General features: G+C 48.3%; 1 protein-coding gene across 1 annotated transcript in view; it reads left to right on the top strand.

The window, feature by feature from the left end:
- Window positions 1-9,663: 9,663 nt before the first annotated feature.
- gatd3 (glutamine amidotransferase class 1 domain containing 3) overlaps window positions 9,664-23,952 on the top strand; it is a 25,370-nt gene continuing 11,081 nt past the window's right edge. The window contains exons 1-3 of the mRNA XM_068041303.1: window positions 9,664-9,769; window positions 11,967-12,019; window positions 13,781-13,891. Coding sequence (XP_067897404.1) covers window positions 9,689-9,769; window positions 11,967-12,019; window positions 13,781-13,891 — 245 coding nt within the window. The 5' untranslated portion in view covers window positions 9,664-9,688. The remainder of the gene's footprint in view (window positions 9,770-11,966; window positions 12,020-13,780; window positions 13,892-23,952) is intronic.

The raw sequence follows: 23,952 nt of genomic DNA, 5'->3' as shown, positions 1-23,952 counted from the left end.
TGTGGGTTTTTTTATTGATGAGAAATATTTCAATTTAGTGTGTTGGGGTCAGTGTTTTGCTTCATCTCTGCTTGCAGTTTGATTGGGAGAAAATTTCATCACAAGTCTGTCACATCCAGCCGTGAATGGTGGTGGACAATTAAACAACTAACTGGAGGAGGTGGCTCCACAAATATCCCCATCCTCAATGATGGGGGAGCCCAGCACATCAGTGCGAATGATGAGGCTGAAGCATTTGCAACAATCTTCAGCCAGAAATGCTGAGTTGAGGAGGCCGAGATGGATCATCCCGAAGTCCCCAGCATCACAGATACCAGTCTTTAGCCACTTCGATTCACTCCGCGTCATTTCAAGAAACGACTGAAGGCACTGGATACTGTAAAGGCTGTGGGTCCTGAAAACACTCAGCAATAGTACTGAAGACCTGTGCTCCAGAACTAGCCACGCCCATGGCCAAGCTAATCCAGTACAGCTACAACACTGGCATCTACCCGGCAATGTGGAAAATTGCCCAGGTTGTTCTGTGCACAAAAAGCAGGACAAATCCAACCCGGCCAATTACCGCCCCAAAAGCCTACTCTCAATCATCAGTAAAGTGATGGAAGGTGTCATTGACAGTGCCATCAAGCAGCACCTGCTCAGCAATAACCTGCTCAGTGACGCTCAGTTTGGGTTCCGCCAGGACCTCATTTACAGCGTTGGTCCAAATATGGATAAAAGCTGAATTTCAGAGGTGAAGTGAGAGTGACTGCCTTTGACATCAAGGCACCATTTGACCACGTATGGCATCAAGGAGCCCTGATAGGAACATAGGACTTAGGAGCAGGCCCTTTGAGCCAGCTCTGCTACTTGATAAGATCATGGCTAATCTAATGGTGGTCTTAACTCCACTTTGTTACCTGCCCCCCAAAATACTGCGGATGCTGAAAATCTGAAATAAAAACAAAGTGCTGGAAATACTCGGCAGATCTGGTAGCATCTGTGGAGAGACAGTTAACCTTTCAAGTCTGTGACTTTTCATCTGAACCTTTGACTCACTTGTCTGTCAAAAATCTATCTAACTCAGTCATGAATAAATTCAATGATCCAGCCTCCACTGCTTTCTGCGGTAGAGAATTCCACAGACTAAAGACCCTTTGAGAAACAATTTCTCCTCATCTCAGTCTTAAAAGGGAGACTGTTTATTCTTAAACTGTGTTCCCTCCACAGGATCTTATATGTTTCAATAAGATCACCTCTCATTCTTCCAAACTCCCAATGGCTATAGGCCCAATCTTTAGTAAGTTAGTTAGAGATACAGCACTGAAACAGGCCCTGCGGCCCACCGAGTCTGTGCCGACCATCAACCACCCATTTATATTAATCCTACACTAATCCCATATTCCTACCACATCCTGTCACTATATTTCCCTACCACCTACCTATACGAGGGACAATTTATAATGGCCAATTTACCTATCAACCTGCAAGTCTTTTGGCTTGTGGGAGGAACCGGAGCCCCTGGAGGAAACCCACGCAGACACAGGGAGAACTTGCAAACTCCACACAGGCAGTACCCAGAATTGAACCCGGGTCACTGGAGCTGTGAGGCTGCAGTGCTAACCACTGCGCCACTGTGCCGCCCAACCTGTTCAACCTTTCTTAATAAGATAAGCCCTTCACCCTGGAATTAGTCAAATGAACCTTCTCTGAACTGCTTCTAATGTAATTATATCCTTTTTCAAATAAGGAGACTAAAAGTGTACAGTGTACAGTACTGGAAAATGGGATTAGAATAGATGGGCTTTATTGCTTAGTAGAGACACAGTGGGCCAAAGGGCCTGTTTCTGTGCTGTATAACTCTGACTACTCCAAATGTGGTCTCACCAAGATCCTGTACAGCTGCAGTTACTTCCCTACCTTTATACTCAATTCCCCTGGCAATAAACAGCGACATTCCATTTGCCTTCCTAATCACTTGCTGTACCTGCATACTATCTTTTTTGTGATTCATGTACCAGGACACCCAGATCTCTCTGTACCACTGAGTTCTGCAGTCTCTCTCCATTTAAATAATATACTGCTTTTCTATTCTTCCTGCCAAAGTGGACAAGTTCACATTTTCCCACATTATACTTCATCTGGCCAGTTTTTGTCCACTCACTTTATCTATATCCCTTTGGAGACTCTTTACTCCTCTTGATAACTTACTTTCCTTCCTATCTTGGTGTCACTGGCAAATTTAGCTTCCATACATTCAGTCCCTTCATCCATTGTAAATAGTTGAGGTTCCAGCATTGATTTCTGTGGCACTCCACTAGTTACAGCTTACCAACCCAAAAAATTCCCACTTATCCCTACTCTGCTTCCTGTTATCCATACTAATATGTTACCCCTACACCATGTGCTTTTGTGTAGTAAAATTGAAGTCAATGGGAATCGGGAAAATTCTTCACTGGTTGGAGTCATACCTCTGTTACGACCTTAGTGAGACTGAACTCGCCAGACCAATTTAAAGAATTACATGACAAGATTTCATGTTTTAAGACTGATTATAACAACTAAACTATATGAAATAGTGTAAATTCACGAAATAGTACTTTCTAGGTATCTGATGCCTCAAATTACAAAGATAGGTATTTTTTTCACGTATAAAAACACTTGGAAACCTCACACCACGCTTATACGTTACACAGTCCTTGATGGTGAAACCTTTGCAGTTAAATGTCCCAAACTCCTCCCAGTTGCAATGAGTTGTATCTCCCAGACCTTTCTCAAAGTCAATGTCCTCTTCGCTCACTGTTCCGAGCACTTTCGACCTGGATGTCTGTGATCCCCTGGTGATCCTGTTGGTCTTTTACTTCGCCACGAACCTCACCTTTCAAATCAGGTTTAAGTCTTCACAGCCTTTCGTTGTATCAATCTTCTGAGAACAGGACACTTCTTCCTACCTCCCTCTGGACCATGACCCCACCACCGAACATCAAGCCACCGACCAAAGGACTGTCACTGACCTCATCTCCTCTGGAGATCTTCCCTCTACAGCTTCCAACCTCATAGACCCGCAACCCCGGACAGCCCGCTTCTACCTCCTTCCCAAAATCCACAAACGGGACTGTCCCGGCAGACCCATTGTGTCAGCCTGCTCCTGCCCCACTGAATGTATTTCTTCCTATCTAGACTCTATCTTTTCTCTGCTGGTCCAGTCTCTTCCCACCTACATCCGTGACTCTTCTGATGCACTACGTCATTTTGACAATTTCCAGTTTCCTGGTCCCAACCGCCTCCTTTTCACTATGGACGTCCAATCGCTCTACACCTCCATCCCCCACCAGGATGGTTTGAGGGCTCTCTGCTTCTTCCTGGAACAGAGGCCCAACCAGTCCCCATCCACCACCACCCTCCTCCGCCTGGCTGAACTTGTTCTCACATTGAACAACTTCTCCTTCAACTCCACGCACTTCCTTCAAGTAAAAGGTGTTGCTATGGGTACCCACATGGGTCCTAGTTATGCCTGTCCATTTGTGGGATATGTCGAGCATTCTTTGTTCCAGTCCTACTCAGGCCCCCTCCCCCAACTCTTTTTCCGGTACATTGATGACTGTATCTTTGCCGTTTCCTGCTCCCGCCCCGAACTGGAAAACTTTATCAACTTTGCTTCCAATTTCCACCCTTCTCTCACCTTTACATGGTCCATCTCTGACACTTCCCTTCCCTGACTTCTCTATCTCCATCTCTGGGGATAGGTTGTCTACTAATATCCATTATAAGCCCACCGACTCCCACAGCTACCTCGACTACACTTCTTCACACCCTACCTCCTGTAAGGACTCCATTCCATTCTCCCAGTTTCTCCGTCTCCGACGCATCTGCTCTGATGATGCTACCTTCCATGACGGTGCTTCTGATATGACCTTTTTCCTCAACCGAGGATTTCCCCCCACTGTGGTTGACAGGGCCCTCAACCGTGTCCAGCCCATTTCCCGCACCTCTACCCTCACCCCTTCCCCTCCCTCCCAGAACCGTGACAGGGTTCCCCTTGTCCTCACTTTCCACCCCATCAGCCTCCATATCCAAAGGATCATCCTCCGCCATTTCCACCACCTCCAGCGTGATGCCACTACCAGTCGCATCTTCTCCTCCCTTCCCCTGTCAGCATTCCAAAGGGATCGTTCCCTCCGCGACACCCTGGTCCACTCCTCCATTACCCCCACGACCTCGTCCCCGTCCCATGGCACTTTCCCCTGCAATCGCAGGTGGTGTAATACCTGCCCATTTACCTCCTCTCTCCTCACTATCCCAGGCCCCAAACACTCCTTTCAGGTGAAGCAATCTTTTTTTGCATTTATTTCATTTCATTGTAGTTTGTTCAGTTTGCTTACCCACTTTTTTTTCAGGTTTGCACTTGCTGCTGTTCAATATTCAGTCCATTAACACCTAATCTGTACTAATGCTTTGTTTTTCAACAGACCATTAACATATTGTTTGCCTTTGCTCCATGACCTTTTGGTCAGCTATGTGGCCTTGTCCAATCTACACCTTCTCCTTTGTTATCTCTTGCCCCACCCCCACCTCACTTGCTTATAACCTGTGACTTTTCTAATATTTGTCAGTTCCGAAGAAGGGTCACTTGACCCGGAATGTTAACTCTGCTTCTCTTTTCACAGATGCTGCCAGACCTGCTGAGTGGTTCCAACATTTCTTGTTTTTATTTCAGATTTCCAGCATCCACAGTATTTTGCTTTTATTCTGAGAACAGGTGTTCTTTCTCTCTCTGCCTTGAGGCTGCATCTGCTGGTCTTATCCTTACTGCCTGCCTGCCTTCGGAAAAACTGGAATTCATCTGAAATCAGAAGTCAATAGCCAATTGTCTTCTCCAATATGCAAAGTCCACAAGTCTGGCTACAGCAGAGACACCTGGGCTCTCCATTGTTTCCAGGTGTTAGCAGCTGCCATTCGTATTTACAATGTCAGAGCTACTGACTCCTTGTTAACGATCTGAAAGTCTGGGTGGGTGAAACCCATTGTTCTGCAGGTGTTATACCCCTTCATCTGCTTTTCAACAAACGATGTTTGATCTGGGTTCTTTGTTGTCCTGATACCAAGTTTTGTCGAGATGATGGGAGGTCACATGACTTCTGACTCCATCTTAAACTACATTAAAAATCTCAGTTTTAAAACATAGTCATGCTACAGTATTCATAACACCCAGCACAAAAGAAGATTGTTCTGGTTTTTGGAGGTCAACCATCTCAGTCGCAGGACATCACTGCAGGAGTTCCTCAGGGTAGTGACCTAGGCCCAACCATCTTCAGCTGCTTTATCATAAGGTCAGATGTGGGGATATTTGCTGATGATTGTATGTTCAGCAGTCTGTGCCCACACACAGCAAAACCTGGACAACATTCAGGCTTGGACTGATAAGTGGCAAGTAACATTTGTGCTACACAAGTGCAAGTCAATGGCCCTCTCTAATAAGAGAATCCAACCATCTTCCCTTGATATTCAATGGTGTAACCATTACTGAACCCCCAACAATCAACATGCTGGGGGTTACCATTGACCAAAAACTTAACTAGATCAGCCATATAAATACCGTGACTACAAGAACAGGTCAGAGACTAGGAATTCTGCAGCAAGTAACTCACCTCCTGACTCCCCAAAGCCTGTCCACCATCTACAAGGCACAAGTCAGGAGTGTGATGGAATATTCTCCACTTGCCTGGATGGGTGCAGCTCCAACAACACTCAAGAAGCTCGACACCATCCAGGACAAAGCAGCCCACTTGATTGGCACCCCATCGACAAACATTCACTCCCTCCACCACCAACGCACAGTGGCAGCAGTGTGTACCATCTACAAGATGCACTGCAGCAACTCAAAAAGGCTCCATCGACAGCACCTTCCAAACCCGCGACCTCTACCAACTAGAAGGACAAGAGCAGCAAATGCATGGGAACACCACCATCTGCAAGTTCCCCTCCAAGTCACACACCATCCTGACTTGGAACTATATCGTCGTTCCTTCACTGTCGCTGGGTCAAAATCCTGGAACTCCCTTCCTAACAGCACTGTGATGTACTGTTAAGTTACAATGTCCAGTTAAATTTCTGGTGCATAGTAACCCTCAGGATGTTGATGGTGGGGGATTCAGCAATGGTAATGCTGTTTACGTCCAATTTGATGGACAGAAGTGGGCCTAAGACTAGCATTTTAAACTTAAATAAGGGCAACTGTGGGCATGAAAGCTGAGCTGGCTGACATGAACTGGGTTACTAGGTTAGGAGATAGATCAATAGAGAAGCAGTGACAGACATTTAAGGGGATGTTTCAGAATACTCAGAATAAGTATATTACTACTGTAAAGAAAAATTCTAAGTGGAGGACTCACCATCCGTGGTTAACTAAAGAAATTAAGGGAAGTATCAAACTTAAGGAAAAGGCATATAATTGCACAAAGATGAGTGGCAGGTCAGATGATTGGTCAGAATATAAAGAATGGCAGAGAATGACTAAAAGGTTAATCATGAGAAAGAAATTAAGAGTATTGGAGAAAGCTAGCTAGAAACGTGAAAACGGATAGCAAGAGTTTCTACAGGTATTTAAAAAGGAAAAGAGTAAGTAAAGTGAGTGTTGGTCCTCTAGAGAGTGAGAATGGGGAGTTAATAGTAGATCATAAGGAAATAGCGGATGAAATGAACAAATATTTTGCTTCTGTCTTCACTATAGAGGATACAAAAAACATTCCAGTAATAACTGTAAATCAGGAGGTGGAAGAAAGGGAGGAACTTGGGGAAATTACAGGGAAGTGGTACTGAGCAAACTGATGGAGTTGTAGGCTGACAAGTGCCCGTGTCCTGATGGGCATCATCCTAGGGTCTTAAAAGAGGTGGCTAATGAGGTAGTTGATACGTTGGTGTTAATTTTTCAAAAGTCACTGGATTCTGGTAAGGTTCCATCAGATTGGAAAGTAGCAAATATAACCCCTCTATTCAAGAAGGGGGGAGGCAGAAAACAGGCCAGTTAACTTGATGTCTGTCATGGGGAAGATGTTAGCATTGATTATTAAGGAGGCAATAGCTGGGCAGTTAGAAAAACTCAAGGTAATTGGGAATAGTCAGCATAGCTTTGTGAAAGGGAAATCATGTTTAACCAATTTATTGGAGTTCTTTGAAGGAGTAACATGCACTGTGGATTTAGGGGAGCCCGTTGACATACTGTACTTGGATTTCCAGAAGGCATTTGACAAGGTGCTACATAAAAGGTTATTGTGCAAAGTAGGAGCTCATGGTGTAGGGGTAACATATTAGCATGAATAGAAGATTGGCTAGATGGCAGAAAACAGAGAGTATGCATAAATGAGTCCTTTTCTGATTGGCAGGATGTGATGAGTGAAGTCCACAGGGGTCTGTGCTGGGGCCTCAACATTTTACAATTTATATCAATGACTTAGATGAGGGGAGTAATGGCATGGTAGCTAAATTTGTAGATGACACAAAGATAGCTAAGGAAGTATGTTGTGAAGTGGACATAAGGAGCTTGCAGACTGATATAGATAGATTGAGTGAGTGGGCAAAAATCTGGCAGATGGAGTATAATGTGGGAAACTGTGAAGTTCACTTTGGCAGGAAGATTAAAAAAGCAGAGTATTACTTAAACAGAGAACGACTTCAGAATTCCGAGGTGCAGAGGGATCTAGGTGTTCTAGTGCATGAGTCACAAAAAGTTAGTTTGCAGGTACAGCAAGTAATAAAGAAGGCTAATGGAATGCTATCCTTTATTACAAGAGGAATTGAAAATAAAAGTAAGGATGTTATGCTTCAGTTATACAGGGCATTGGTGAGACCACATCTCGAATACTGAGTGCAGTTTTGGTCTCCTTATTTAAGGAAGGATGTAAATGCATTAGAGGCAGTTCAGAGGAGGTTTAATAGATTGATATCTGGAATGAGTGGGTTGTCTTATGAGGAAAGGTTGGACAGACTGGGCTTGTTTTCACTGGAGTTTAGAAGAGTGAGGGGAGACTTGATTGAAGTTTATAAGATCCTGAATGGTGTTGACAAGGTGGATGTGGAAAGGATGTTTCCTCTTGTGGGGGAGTCCAGAACTAGGGGGCATGTTTTTAAATTCAAGGTGGCCCTTTTAGGACAGAGATGAGGAGAATTTTTTTTCTCTCCCAGGGTTGTGCGACTTTGGAACTCTCTGCCTCAGAAGGTGGTGGAAGTGGGATCATTGAATATTTTTAAGGCCGGGCTAGATAGATTCTTGTTAGGCAAAGAATCAAAGGTTATCGGGGGGTAGATGGGAGTGTGGAATTCGAGACAGAAACAGGTCAACCATGATCTTATTGAATGGCAGAGCAGGCTCGACAGGCCAAGTGGCCTACTTCTGCTCTTAATTCGTATGTTGAATGTAAAGGGGAGATGTTTAGATTCTCTCTTGTTGGAGATGGTCATTGTCTGGCACTTGTGTGGCGCGAAGGTTACTTGCCACTTATCAGCTCAAGTCTGAATGTTGTCCAAGTCTTGCTGCATATGGACACGGACTGCTTCAGTATCTGAGGAGTCACGAATGGTGCTGAACATTGTGCAATCATCAGTGAACATCCCCACTTCTGACCTTATGATTGAAGGAAGGTCATTGATGAAGCAGCTGAAGATGGTTGGGCCTAGGACACTACCCTGAGGAACTCCTACAATGCTTTCCTGGAGCTGAGATGATTGACCTCCAACAACCACAACCATCTTCCTTTGCGCTAGGTATGACTCCAACTAGCGGAGAGTTTTCCCCTTGATTCCTATTGACTCCAGTTTTGCTAGGGCTCCTTGATGCCATACTCGGTCAAATGCTGCCTTGATGTCAAGGGCAGTCACCCTCACCTCAGGAGTTCAGCTCTTTTTAGAGATACAGCACTGAAACAGGCCCTTCGGCCCACCGAGTCTGTGCTGACCATCAACCACCCATTTTATACTAATCCTACACTAATCCCCATATTCCTACCACATCCCCACCTGTCCCTATATTTCCCTACCACCTACCTATACTAGGGGCAATTTATAATGGCCAATTTACCTACCAACCTGCAAGTCTTTTGGCTTGTGGGAGGAAACCGGAGCACCCGGAGAAAACCCACGCAGACACAGGGAGAACTTGCAAACTCCACACAGGCAGTACCCAGAATTGAACCTGGGTCGCTGGAGCTGTGAGGCTGCGGTGCTAACCACTGCGCCGCCCTTTTGTCCATGTTTGAACCAAGACATGAGGTCAGGAACTGAATGACAAGGGCTGCTCTCTGGGGTAACTGTAGGTCACTCTCTATGGGTCACACTCAGGGTCAGTCTTTGGGGTCAAAAGCCTTTAGACACATGGACCTTCTATGACCTATTCAGTACCTGTTGAGAAGCTCCTGTACACTGACTGCACAGTGACTCCCATTACACTTTGTGCCCTCAGGTTTGTAGCCCCACTCGTCTGTCAGGCCCCTCCCCCTCCCCCTCCCAGGCACTGCCCCGCCCCTCAAGCCCCGCCCCTCTTCACCAGACCCCGCCCCCTCTTCCCCAGACCCCGCCCCTCACCGCAAACCCCGCCCCCTCTTCCCCAGACCCCGCCCCTCACCGCAAACCCCGCCCCCTCTTCCCCAGACCCCGCCCCTCACCGCAAACCCCGCCCCCTCTTCCCCAGACTCCGCCCCGTGTCCTTCTCGCCGCCATGTTTCTCCGGCCTCTCGCTTTTTCGATCCGCTTTTGGCGATTTCGCTCCACCGCCCCCGCGAGCCCGAATGTGGCCGTGGTGAGTATCAGGGTGAGGGGAAAGAGGTGCGAGTGTGAGCCGAGGCCTGGGGCCCAGTGGAGACTCGGTCTCTGCAGTGGGGCCTGGGCGGCTTTCCCGCCGGCTGCAGGTTGGGGGTTGGGGCTGGGGGCGGGGACTGGGTGGGGGTTGGGGGTGGGGGTGGGTTTGGGGGCGGGGACTGGGTGGGGGTTGGGGCTGGGGGTGGGTTTGGGGGCGGGGACTGGGTGGGGGTTGGGGCCGGGGGTGGGTTTGGGGGCGGGGACTGGGTGGGGGTTGGGGCTGGGGGTGGGTTTAGGGGCGGGGACTGGGTGGGGGTTGGGGCTGGGGGTGGGTTTGGGGGCGGGGACTGGGTGGGGGTTGGGGCTGGGGGTGGGTTTGGGGGCGGGGACTGGGTGTGGGCTGGGGGTGGGTTTGGGGGCGGGGACTGGGTGGGGGTTGGGGCTGGGGGTGGGTTTGGGGGCGGGGACTGGGTGGGGGTTGGGGCTGGGGGTGGGGGCGAGGGCTGGGGGTGGGTTTGGGGGCGGGGACTGGGTGGGGGTTGGGGGCGAGGGCTGGGGGCTGGGGGTGGGTTTGGGGGCGGGGACTGGGTGGGGGTTGGGGGTGGGGGTGGGGACGGTGGGGGTTGGGGCTGGGGGTGGGTTTAGGGGCGGGGACTGGGTGGGGGTTGGGGCTGGGGGTGGGTTTGGGGGCGGGGACTGGGTGGGGGCTGGGGGTGGGTTTGGGGGCGGGGACTGGGTGGGGGTTGGGGCTGGGGGTGGGTTTGGGGGCGGGGACTGGGTGGGGGTTGGGGCTGGGGGTGGGTTTGGGGGCGGGGACTGGGTGGGGGCTGGGGGTGGGTTTGGGGGCGGGGACTGGGTGGGGGTTGGGGCTGGGGGTGGGTTTGGGGGCGGGGACTGGGTGGGGGTTGGGGCTGGGGGTGGGTTTGGGGGCGGGGACTGGGTGGGGGTTGGGGCTGGGGGCGAGGGCTGGGGGTGGGTTTGGGGGCGGGGACTGGGTGGGGGTTGGGGGCGAGGGCTGGGGGCTGGGGGTGGGTTTGGGGGCGGGGACTGTGGGCTGGGACTGGGGGTGGGTTTGGGGGCGGGGGTTGGTTTGGGGGCTGGGGGTGGGTTTGGGGGCGGGGACTGGGTGGGGGTTGGGGCGGGGGCTGGGGGTGGGTTTGGGGGCGGGGACTGGGTGGGGGCTGGGGGTGGGTTTGGGGGCGGGGACTGGGTGGGGGTTGGGGCTGGGGGTGGGTTTGGGGGCGGGGACTGGGTGGGGGTTGGGGGCGAGGGCTGGGGGCTGGGGGTGGGTTTGGGGGCGGGGACTGTGGGCTGGGACTGGGGGTGGGTTTGGGGGCGGGGGTTGGTTTGGGGGCTGGGGGTGGGTTTGGGGGCGGGGACTGGGTGGGGGTTGGGGCGGGGGCTGGGGGTGGGTTTGGGGGCGGGGACTGGGTGGGGGCTGGGGGTGGGTTTGGGGGCGGGGACTGGGTGGGGGTTGGGGCTGGGGGTGGGTTTGGGGGCGGGGACTGGGTGGAGGTTGGGGCTGGGGGCGAGGGCTGGGGGTGGGTTTGGGGGCGGGGACTGGGTGGGGGTTGGGGGCGAGGGCTGGGGGCTGGGGGTGGGTTTGGGGGCGGGGACTGTGGGCTGGGACTGGGGGTGGGTTTGGGGGCGGGGGTTGGTTTGGGGGCTGGGGGTGGGTTTGGGGGCGGGGACTGGGTGGGGGTTGGGGCGGGGGCTGGGGGTGGGTTTGGGGGCGGGGACTGGGTGGGGGCTGGGGGTGGGTTTGGGGGCGGGGACTGGGTGGGGGTTGGGGCTGGGGGTGGGTTTGGGGGCGGGGACTGGGTGGAGGTTGGGGCTGGGGGCGAGGGCTGGGGGTGGGTTTGGGGGCGGGGACTGGGTGGGGGTTGGGGGCGAGGGCTGGGGGTGGGTTTGGGGGCGGGGACTGTGGGCTGGGACTGGGGGTGGGTTTGGGGGCGGGGGTTGGTTTGGGGGCTGGGGGTGGGTTTGGGGGCGGGGACTGGGTGGGGGTTGGGGCGGGGGCTGGGGGTGGGTTTGGGGGCGGGGACTGGGTGGGGGTTGGGGCGGGGGCTGGGGGTGGGTTTGGGGGCGGGGGCTGGTGGTGGGGGCTGGGGCGGGTGAACACTCTGACCCCCGACCGCCCGCTCGCCCGCTGACCCCAGGTTTCTCGATCTAACTCTCTTTCTCTTTTTCTGCCGCAGGTTCTTTCTGGATGTGGAGTTTTCGATGGCACCGAAATTCACGAGGCTTCAGCGTGAGCGGATTTCACTCAAAATCCAAACCCAGTGGAGAGGGAGAAGCAGCTGTACCCCGAATTTACCCCGTATTTACCCCGTATTTACCCCTATATCTACCCCGTATCTGCCCCGAGTCTACACTCATATTTACCCCCAAATTTACCCTCAATCTACACCAAATTTACCCTCATCTACCCCCATATTTACCCCTCATCTACCCCCATATTTACCCCTCATCTACCCCCATATTTACCCCTCATCTACCCCCATATTTACCCCTCATCTACCCCTCATCTACCCCTCATCTACCCCCATATTTACCCCCTCTACTCCAAATCTACCCCCATATTTAACCCCATCTACCCCGAATGTGCCCCCATATCTACCCCGAATGTGCCCTCCTATCTACCAAGAATGTGCCCCCATATCTACCCTGAGTCTACACTCAAATTTACCCTGAATCTATATTCATATCTACCCCGATTCTATCCCATATCTACCCCGATTCTATCCCATATCTACCCCGATTCTATCCCATATCTACCCCGATTCTATCCCATATCTATCCCTCATCTACCCCATATTTACCCTGATTCTACACCAAATTTAACCCAAACCTCCCCCATATCTACCCTGAATCTACCTCCCCGTATCTAACCCCATGCTGTATCTGTCCTGGGAGTGTTTGATGGGACAGTGTAGAGCAGGGTTGCCCAACATCCAGCCGCGGGCCAGATTATGGCCCGCCAAAGGTTTCCGTCTGGCCTGTGGATAGAAACTACCCAGGCCGTTCTTCATCCTCCAGTAGTCGGTGACTGGAGTTGAGAATTTCCCATTGTTGTCTTCTTTCAGACCAACTTTAAAAAAAACCCCACAAGTGTCAGTTTCATAGCTGACAGGTGCTGACATTGGGAACAGGCGGTTTCCCAACTTCAGTCAGATTCAGGGTTTTCTGGCAGGCTTGTAAAAAAAACCCAAATTTCTCTGAAGTTGGGAAACAGCTGTTCCTGATGTCAGCACTTGTCAGCTGTTAAACTGAGCAACCATCTGCTGAGCGTTTCTGCTTTCTGCAACTGTCAGAGAAAGAAAGGGCAAGGCGGAGGGAGGGAGATGGACAGAGAGGGGGGGTGGACAGAGAGAAAGTGAGAGGGACAGAGAAAGTCAGGAGCTTTACTCTGTATCTAACCCCGTGCTGTACCTGTCCTGGGAGTGTTTGATGGGGACAGTGTAGAGGGAGCTTTACTCTGTATCTAACCCTGTGCTGTACCTGTCCTGGGAGTGTTTGATGGGGACAGTGTAGAGGGAGCTTTACTCTGTATCTAACCCCGTGCTGTACCTGTCCTGGGAGTGTTTGATGGGGACAGTGTAGAGGGAGCTTTACTCTGTATCTAACCCCGTGCTGTACCTGTCCTGGGAGTGTTTGATGGGGACAGTATAGAGGGAGCTTTACTCTGTATCTAACACCATGCTGTAACTGTCCTGGGAGTGTTTGATGGGGACAGTATAGAGGGAGCTTTACTCTGTATCTAACCCCGTGCTGTACCTGTCCTGGGAGTGTTTGATGGGGACAGTGTAGAGGGAGCTTTACTCTGTATCTAACCCCCGTACTGTACCTGTCCTGGGAGTGTTTGATGGGGACAGTATAGAGGGAGCTTTACTCTGTATCTAACACCATGCTGTAGCTGCTGCAGTGGGGAGTTGGGAGATTTAGATTGTTTTTGGAGCAGAAGGTGTCCTCTCCAGGTGGAATGAATTTGCCCGTTTTTATCCTGTTTCAGGATTTTAGTTCACCTGAGCCGGGGAGGGGCCGAGTTCCAGCTTTATGCTCCTGACATCTCCCAGATGCATGTTGTGGATCACATCAAGGGGGAGCCTGCTGGAGAGAGCCGGTGAGTGAATCATAGGGCAATGAGTTCACCTGTGTGTGTGTGAGAAAGAGCACGCCTGTATGCTTGAGTTTGGAGAGTGTGTGCGAGGTCGTGCGTGCGCTCCTGCATGTGAGCTTCAGAATCGTTATAGTGCGGAAGGAGGCCATTCAGCCCATCGTGTCTGCACTGGCTCTCTGAAAGAGCAACTCCCTCAGTTCCCTTCCCCGCCTTCTCCCCGTAACCCTGCACATTCTTCTTTTTCATATGGGCGGCACAGTGGTTTGCACTGCAGCCTCACAGCTCCAGCGACCCGGGTTCAATTCTGGGTACTGCCTGTGTGGAGTTTGCAAGTTCTCCCTGTGACTGCGTGGGTTTTCGCCGGGTGCTCTGGTTTCCTCCCACAGCCAAAGACTTGCAGGTTGATAGGTAAATTAGCCATTGTAAATTGTCCCTAGTGTAGGTAGGTGGTAGGAGAATTGAGGGAAGGTGGGAATATGGGATTAATGTAGGATTAGTATAAATGGGTGGGTGATGGTCGGCACGGACTCGGTGGGCCGAAGGGCCTGTTTCAGTGCTGTATTTCTCTATGACTCTAATCTATATAACTGTCTAATTCCCTTTTGAATGCTTCAATTGAACCTGCCTCCACCACGTTCTCAGGCAGCGCATTCCAGACCTTAACCACTCGCTGCGTGAAAAAGTTTTTCCTCATGTCACTTTTGCTTCTCTTCTCAAATACTTTAAATCTGTGCCCTCTCGTTCTCGATCCTTTCGTGAATGGGAACAGTTTCTCAATGTCTACTCTGTCCAGCTCCCTCATGATTTTGAACACCTAATCGAATCACCTCTCAGCCTTCTCTTCTCCAAGGAAAACAGTCCTAACTTCTCCATTCTGTCTTCATAACTGAAATTCCTCATCCCTGGAACCGTTCTCATGAATCTTTTCTGCACTCTCTCCAATGCCCTCACGTCTTTCCTCAAGTGCGGCGCCCAGAACTGGACGCAATACTCCAGCTGAGGCCGAGCTAGTGTCTTTTTTTAATTCATTCATGGGATGTGGGCGTCACTGGCCAGGCCAGCATTTATTGCCCATCCCTAATTGTCCTTGAGAAGGTGATGGTGAGCTGCCTTCTTGAACCGCTGCAGTCCATGTGGGGTAGGTATACCCACAGTGCTGTTAGGAAGGGAGTTCCAGGATTTTGACCCAGCAACAGTGAAGGAACGGCGATATAGTTCCAAGTCAGGATGGTGTGTGACTTGGAGGGGAACTTGCAGGTGGTGGTGTTCCCACGCATTTGCTGCCCTTGTCCTTCTAGTTGGTAGAGGTCGCGGGTTTGGAAGGTGCTGTCCAAGGAGCCTTGGTGCATTGCTGCAGTGCATCTTGTAGATGGTACACACTGCTGCCACTGTGTGTCGGTGGTGGAGGGAGTGAATATTTGTAGATGGGATGCCAATCAAGTGGGCTGCTTTGTCCTGGATGGTGTTGAGCCTCATGAGTGTTGTTGGAGCTGCACCCATCCAGGCAAGTGGAGAGTATTCCATCACACTCCTGACTTGTGCCTTGTAGATGGTGGACAGGCTTTGAGGAGTCAGGAGGTGAGTTACTCGCCTCAGGAATCCTAGCCTCTGACCTACTGTTGTAGCCATGGTATTTATATGGCTACTCCAGTTCAGTTTCTGGTCAATGGTAGCCCCTAGGATGTTGATAGTGGGGGATTCAGCGATGGTAATGCCGTTGAATGTCAAGGGGAGATGGTTAGATTCTCTCTTGTTGGAGATGGTCATTGCCTGGCACTTGTGTGGCGTGAATGTTACTTGCCACTTATCAGCCCAAGCATGGATATTGTCCGGGTCTTGCTGCATTTCTACACAGACTGCTTCAGTATCTGAGGAGTCACGAATGGCGCTGTTGTGCAATCATCAGCGAACATCCCCACTTCTGACCTTATGATTGAAGGAAGCTCATTGATTAAGCAGCTGAAGATGGTTAGGCCTTATACAAGTTCAACATAATTTCCTTGCTCTTGTACTCTATGTCCCTATTAGCAAAGCCCAGGATACTGTATGCTTTATTAACTGCTCTCAACCTGTCCTACCACCTTCAATGACTTGTGCACGTATACACCCAGGTCCCTGTGCTCCTGCACCCCATTTAGAATTGAACCCTTTATTTTATATTGTCTCTCCATGTTCTTCTTACCAAAATGAATCACTTCACATTTCTCTGCATTGAACTTCATCGGCCACCTGTCTGCCCATTCCACCAACTTGTCTATGTCATTTTGAAGTTCTACACTGTCCTCCTCACAGTTCACAATACTTCCAAATTTCGTAGCATCTGTAAACTTTGAAATTGTGCCCTGTACACCAAGGTCTAGGTCATTAATATATATCAGGAAAAGCAAGGGTTCCAACACTCATCCCTGGGGAACTCCACTGGAAACCTTCCTCCAGCCCGAAAAACATCCATTAACCACTACTCTGTATCCTGTCGCTCAGCCAATTCCGTATCCATGTTGCTACTGTCTCTTTAATTCCATGAGATATAACTTTACTCTCAAGTCTGTTGTGTGACACTGTATCAAACACCTTTTGAAAGTCCATGTACACCACATCAACAGCATTGCCCTCATCAACCCTCTCTGTTACCACCTCAAAAAACTCCAGCAAGTTAGTTAAACATGATTTTCCCTCAAAAAATCCATGCTGACTTTCCTTAATTAACTCCCATTTGTCCATGTGACTATTGATTTTGTCCCGAATTATTTTTTCTAGAAGTTTTCCCACCACCGAAGTTAAACTGACTGGCCTGTAGTTGCTGGGCTTATCTTTATAACCTTTTTTTGAACAAGGGTGTAACGTTTGCAATTCTCCAGTCCTCTGGCACCATCCCGAGTCTAAGTAAGACTGAAAAATTATGGCCAGTGCCTCTGCAATTTCCATCCTCACTTCCCTCAGTATCCTTGGATGCATCTCATCCGGCCCTGGTGCTTTATCCACTTAAAGTACAGACAGCCTATCTAATACTTTATTAATTTGAAACCCCTCGTGTCTGACTTATCTCCTCTTTCAACATTGACTGGGTTGCATCTTCTTCCTTGGTAAAGACAGATGCAAAGTATTCATTTAAATACCTCAGCTATGCCCTCTGCCTCCATGTGTAAATCCTCTTTCTGGTCTCGAATCGGCCCCACTCCTCCTTTTACCACCCTTTTACTATTTATATGGCTATAGAAAACTTTGGGATTTCCTTTAATGCTAGCTGCCAGTCTCTTTTCATGCTCTCTCTTTGCTTCCCTTATTTGCTTTTTCACTTCCCCTCTGGACCTTCTATATTCAGCCTGGTTCTCAATAGTACTTTCTATCTGGCATCTGTCATAAGCACAATTTTTCTTCTTTATCTAATCTCTACCTCTTTTGTCATCCAGGGAGCTCTGGATTTGTTTTCTCTATTTTTCCCCTTCGAGGGAACATACCTTGACTGTGCTCGAACTATCTCTTCTTTGAAGGTAGCCCATTGTTCATCGACCAGTTTTCCTGCCAGCTCCTGACTCTAATTTATTCATCCCAGCTCCATTCTTGCCCCATTGAAGTTGACCTTCCCCCAGTTAATTATTCTTACCCTGGATTGCTCTTCGTCATTTTCCATAGTCAGCCTAAACCTTATGAGCACTGTCCCCTAAATGCTCTCCTACTGATACTTGATCCACTTGGCCCACCTCATTCCCAAGAACCAGGTCTAGCAGTGCCCCCTTTCTCATTGGACAAGAAGCATACTGTTGTAGAAAATTTTCCTGAACACTCGAGGAACTGTTGCCCCTCATTGCCCTTTACACTACTATTATCCCAGTCTATGTTTGGATAATTAAAGTCACCCATTATAACTACCTTATAATTTTTGCACATCACTAATTTCCTTGAAAATTTGTTCCTCCATGTCCTTCCCACTAGCTGCTGGTCTATAGACAACACCGAGCAATGTAACTGCACCATTTTTGTTCCTTAGCTGTAGTCAAATTGATTCTGTCCTCGACCCCTATGGGACATCCTTTTTCTCCAGCACTGTTATGTTCTCCTTAATCAGTACTGCCACCCCTCCCCCTTTTGTCCCTTTCCTATCTTTCTTGAACACCTTGTATTCAGGAATATTTAATACCCAGTCCTACCCTTCTTTGAGCCAGGTCTCTGTTATAGCCCCATCATCATATTTCCACATGGCAATCTATGCCTATACCTCACCAGTCTTATTAACCACACTCTGAATTCACATACATGCACATTAACCCTTATTCAGACTTGATTACTTTCTCCCTTACTCTGACCCCACCTAACAACGTACTGTTCCCTACACTTGTGCTATCTGTCTCACCCAGTATTCTGTGCACCTTGGTATTCCTCGCTAATACTTGCTCCTGCTTCTCACACCCCAGACAAGTTACCAGTTTTGCTTCCCTCCAATCTGAGCTCCCTCTCAAGTTCCCATCCTCCTGACAATTTAGTTTAAACCTTCCCCAACAGCACTGGCAAATCTCCCTGCGAGGATATTAGACCCAGTCCTGCTAAGATACAACCCGTCCATCTTGTACAGATCCCACCTGCCCCAGAACAGGTCCCAATGTCTCAGAAATCTGATGCCCTCCCTCCTACATCAGTTGGGAATATTTTAGAAACCAGCAGCAGATGACTAAATAACTAATAAGAGGGAGAAAATTGATTGAGAGTAAATTTGCAAGAAATATAAAAACAAACAGTAAGAGCTTCTACGGGTATATAAAAAGGAAGAGAGTAGCTAAAGTCAGTGTGGGACCTTTAGAGGATGAGACTGGGGAATTAATAACAGGGAACAGGGAAATGGCAGATAATTTAAACCAATATTTTGCATCGGTCTTCACGGTGGAGGACACTATAAACATCCCAACAATAATAGATGAACAAGGTGTAAATGGGAGGGAGGAACTTGTAACAATCTCTATCACGAGGGAAAAGGTGCTGGACAAACTGATGGGACTAAAGGCAGACAAGTCTCCAGGACCTGATGGCCTGTATCCAAGGGTTTTAAAAGAAGTGGCTGCAGAGATAATGGAGGCATTGGTCCTAATATACCAAGACTCACTGGATTCCGGTAGGGTACCAGCGGATTGGAAAACCACTAATGTGACTCCCCTATTCAAGAAAGGAGGGAGACAGAAAGCAGGAAACTATAGACCAGTTAGCTTAACATCAGTCATTGGGAAAATGCTAGAGTCCATTATTAAGGAAGAAATAGCAGGATATTTAGAAAAACACAATGCAATCAAACAGAGTCAGCATGGTTTTATGAAAGGGAAATCATGTTTGACAAATTTGTTAGAGTTCTTTGAGGATAAAGGGGAACCGGTAGATGTAGTGTATTTGGATTTTCAGAAGGTGTTCGATAAGGTGCCACATAAAAGGTTATTGCACAAAATAAGAGCTCAGGGTATTGGTGGTAATGTGTTGGCATGGATTGAGGACTGGCTAACACACAGAAGGCAGAGAGTCGGGATTAATGGGTCTTTTTCAGGTTGGAAAGCTGTATCTAGTGGGGTGCCACAAAGATCGGTCCTAGGGCCTCAACTGTTACTATCTATATTAATGACTTAGAGGAAGGGACAGAGTGTAGTGTATCCAAATTTGCTGACAATACAAAAATAGGTGTGAAGGCATGTTGTGATGAGGACACAAAGAATCTGCAAAGGGATATAGATAGGTTAAGTGAGTGGACAAAAACTTGGCAGATGGAGTTCAATGTGGGAAAGTGTGAGGTCATCCACTTTGGTAGGAAGAATAAAAAGGCAGATTATTATTTAGATGGAGAAAGACTATAAAATACTGCAGTACAGAGGGATCTGGGTGTTCTTGTACATGAAACACAAAAGGTTTACATGCAGGTGCAGCAAGTAATTAGGAAGGCAAATGGAATTTTGGCCTTTATAGCTCGGGGGTTCGAGTTTAAAAATAGGGAAGTCTTGTTCCAACTGTACAGGGTGTTGGTGAGGCCACACCTGGAATACTGCGTACAGTTTTGGTCCCCGTATTTAAGGAAGGATATACTAGCATTGGAGGCAGTTCAGAAAAGGTTCACTGGGCTAATTCCTGGGATGAAGGGGTTGTCTTATCAAGAACGGCTAAACAGGTGAGGCCTTTATTCATTGGAGTTTAGAAGAATGGGAGGTGATCTTATAGAAACGTGTAAGATTTTAAAGGGGGCTTGACAGGGTAGATGTTGAGAAGATGTTTGCAATGGTGGGGAATCTCGAACTAGGGGACATAGTTACAGAATAAAGGGGCACACATTTAAAACTGAGATGCGAAGGAATTTCTTCTCTCAGAGGGTGGTAAATCTCTGGAATTCTCTACCTCAGAGAGTTGTGGAGGCTAGGTCACTAAATGTATTTCAGGAGATTTTTGAAATAGATTTTTGAAATCTCGGGGAGTCGAGGCAGAGCAGGCCCGAAAGAGGAGTTGAGGCCTGGGACAGATCAACCATGATCTTATTGAATGGCGGGGCAGGCTTGAGGGGCTGAATGTCCTACTCCTGCTCCTATTTCTTATGTTCTCCAACCATGTGTTCAATCGCTGGATTCTCATATTCCTATGCTCACTTGCACATGGGACTGGGAGTAATCCTGAGGTTACTGCTTTTGAGGTCCTGCTTTTTAATCTCCTTCCTAGCTCCCTAAAATCTGCTTTCAGGACCTCATCCCCCTTCTTACCCATGTCATTGGTACCAATGTGGACCACGACTTCGAGCTGTTCACCCTCCCTCAGAAGAATGTCCTGCAGCCGTTCCGTGATATCCTTGACCCTGGCACCAGGGAGATAACACACCATCCTGGACTCACGTTTACTGCTGCAGAAACACCTGTCTGTTCCCCTAACTAATGAATCCCCTATCACTACTGCTTTTCCACTCCTCTTCCTCCACTCCTGTGCAGCTGAGCCACCTGTGGTGCCACAAACTTGGCTCTGACTGCCCTCCTCTGAGGAACCATCATCTTCACCAGTATACAAAATGGAAAACCGATTAGTGAGTGAGATCATATCAGGGGACTCCTGCACTACCTGCCTGGTTCTCTTCGACTGCCTGGTGGTCACTCATTCCCTCTCTGCCTGCAATCTCCTAACCTGTGGTCTGACCACCTCCCTAAACATCCTATCCACGTAGTCCTCTGCCTCGCAGATGCACAACAGTGACTCCAGCTGCCGCTCGAGTTCCAAAACCCGGAGCTCAAACTTCTGCAGCCGGTGACACTTCCTGCAGATGTGTTTGTCTAGGGCACGTGGTGCGTCCATGACTTCCCACATACCGCAGGTTGTATATTCCACTCGGCTGAGCTGCCCTGCCATACCTTAACTTTACAGACTATTTATTATAAGTAGAATAGCTTACCAGGTACTCACCAAACAGCTCCTTCCACTGCACCGAAGCAGGAACCAAATACTGAAGGTTTAAAAAAAGTGTGAAAAAAAAGTAGAAAAATGGAGCACCTCCTCCCCACTTCACTGAACTCACCACTCACCAAACTCTAATTTCCACACTCAGCTTGCAGTCTGTACACCGTTTTGTTCTGTTTTGTAGTGAAGTAGAGTAGTGAGGCCTTCCAAACCACTGTGCGACATGACCAGATAAACTGCTTTAATAATGAAGGTTGTTGGATAAAAAAAAAGTGCTGGAAATACTCAGCAGGTCTGGCTGCATCTGTGGAGAGAGAAAGAGTTAACATTTCAGGGCTGTGATTTCTCATCAGAACTGGGAAAAGTTAGAAATGTGACAGGTTTTAAGCAAGTGAAAGGAATGGAGGGAGGGGAGAAAAGAAGAAAAGGGAAGGTCTGTGATATGGTGGAAGACAGGAGAGATTGTGATGAAAGGGTTAATAGTGAAGCAAAAGGATGTGGTAATGGGACAAGTAAAGGTTCAAAGGATATTACTAGAGGACATGTGAATGCAGAATCACCACCAACAGCTGCCATCCAAAATCAAAATGGGCGCAGAGATTACAGTCTGAAATTGTTGAACTCAAATATTGAGTCTGGAAGGCTGTAATGTGCCTAATCGAAAGAGTGCAGAAAAGATTCATGAGAATGGTTCCAGGGATGAGGAACTTCAGGTATGAAGATAGTGTTATGCTAGGCCCCCACCTCGCAAGAATGAGGCACATTCATTTTGTCATGAGCATTGATTTTTAACTGTTGTTGGAGCGAGGAATTGACTTGTTAAACAGATCAGTCGTGCTTGGGAGAAAAATATTTACATACTAACAGACATCGAAGGTGAGGAAGCGCATTCCAGGGCCAGGACTGGTTAGACCAGCTGGTCACATGACTAACTGGCTGTTTCAGGGTTTTCTTTTGAACTGGCCACAGAGAGTTTGAAGGGAGAAAGTCTGTTTGCTCCTGGACTGAGAAGATCTCTCCCGTCTGCTCCCATCTCTTTCTCACAAGCCTCTGAAGACACATGAACCCTAAGAGAGAAAAGTCTCCTACAACGAACAAGGTTTAAGAAGAATACTGAGCCCCAACGAAAAGCAAGATCTACCTGCAATCAAGGACTCTACAGTGAGCTCAAAGATCGGTACCAAAAAAATCCCCTTCAGCGATTGCCTCAAATTTTTCCACTTTTATTTTTTTCTTCTCTTTTCTGTCTCTATTTGCTTGTGTGTATCGCAAGGAGTCAGAGGAGGGGGGATCAAAGACAAGAACAAAAGACAGTAAGGGGAATGAGAAAAGTGATTGGCAGAGAAATCAAGGGCCAGAATCAAACAGGGCCACAGTGAAAAATAGTGGGAAGGGGACAAGTAATGTTACAAAGACAATCCTTAAGGCTTTGTGCCTTAACGTGCAGAGCATTCGCAATAAAGTGGATGAATTAATCGTGCAAATAGATGTAAACAGGTATGATATAGTTGGGATTACAGAGACATGGCTGCAAGGTGACCAGGGATGGGAAATGAACATCCAGGGATATTCAGTATTTGGGAAGGACAGACAAAAAGTAAAAGGTGGGGGAGTTGCATTACTGGTTAAAGAGGAAGTTAACGCAATAGTGAGGAAAGATATTAGCTCTGGCGATGTGGAATCTGGGTAGAGCTGAGAAACACTAAGGGGGCAAAAAACATTAGTGGGGGTTGTATATGGACCCCCAAACTGTAGTGGTGATGTTGGGAATGGCATTAAACAGGAAATTAAAGATGCATGTGATAAAGGAACATCTGTAATTATGGGTGATTTTAATCTGCATATAGATTGGGCAAATCAAATTAGTCACAATACCGTAGAGGAGGAATTCTTGGAGTGTATACGGGATAGTTTTCTGGACCAATACGTTGAGGAACCAATCAGAGAACAGGCCATCCTAGACTGGGTATGGTGTAATGAGAGAGGAATAATTGACAATCTAGTTGTGCGAGAGCCCTTGGGGATGAGTGACCATAAAATGATAGAATTCTTCATCAAGATGGAGAGTGATGTAGTTGATTCTGAGACTAGGGTCCTGAATCTTAGTAAAGGAAACTATGAAGGTATGAGGCGCGAGTTGGCCATGACGGATTGGGAATCGTTACTTAAAGGGATGACGGTGGAAAGGCAATGGCAAACATTTAAAGAATGCATGGATGAACTGCAACAATTGTTTATACCTGTCTGGTGCAAAAGTAAAACCGGGAAGGTAGCCAAACCATGGCTTACAAGGAAAATTAGAGATAGCATTAGATCCAAGGAAGAGGCATATAAATTTGCCAGGAAAATCAACAGACCTGAGGATTGGGAGCAGTTTAGAATTCAGCAAAGGAGGACAAAGGGATTGATTAAGAAGGGGAAGATCGAGCAGGAGAGCAAGCTTGCGGGGAACATAAAAACTGACTGTAAAAGTTTCTATAGATATGTGAAGAGAAAGAGATTGAAGATAAGTATAGGTCCCTTACAGTCAGAAACAGGGGGATTTATTATGGGGAATAAAGAAATGGCCGACCAACTAAATGCATACTTTGGTTCTGTCTTCACGAAGGAGGACACAAATATCATAGCGGGAACAGGTTACTGAGTTGGATGATCAGCCATGATCA

This window comes from Heterodontus francisci, chromosome 10, assembly GCF_036365525.1.
Source record: "Heterodontus francisci isolate sHetFra1 chromosome 10, sHetFra1.hap1, whole genome shotgun sequence".
NCBI lineage: Eukaryota > Metazoa > Chordata > Chondrichthyes > Heterodontiformes > Heterodontidae > Heterodontus > Heterodontus francisci.
Note: the sequence above shows the minus strand (reverse complement) of the source record. Positions and strands in the feature narration are given on the sequence as shown.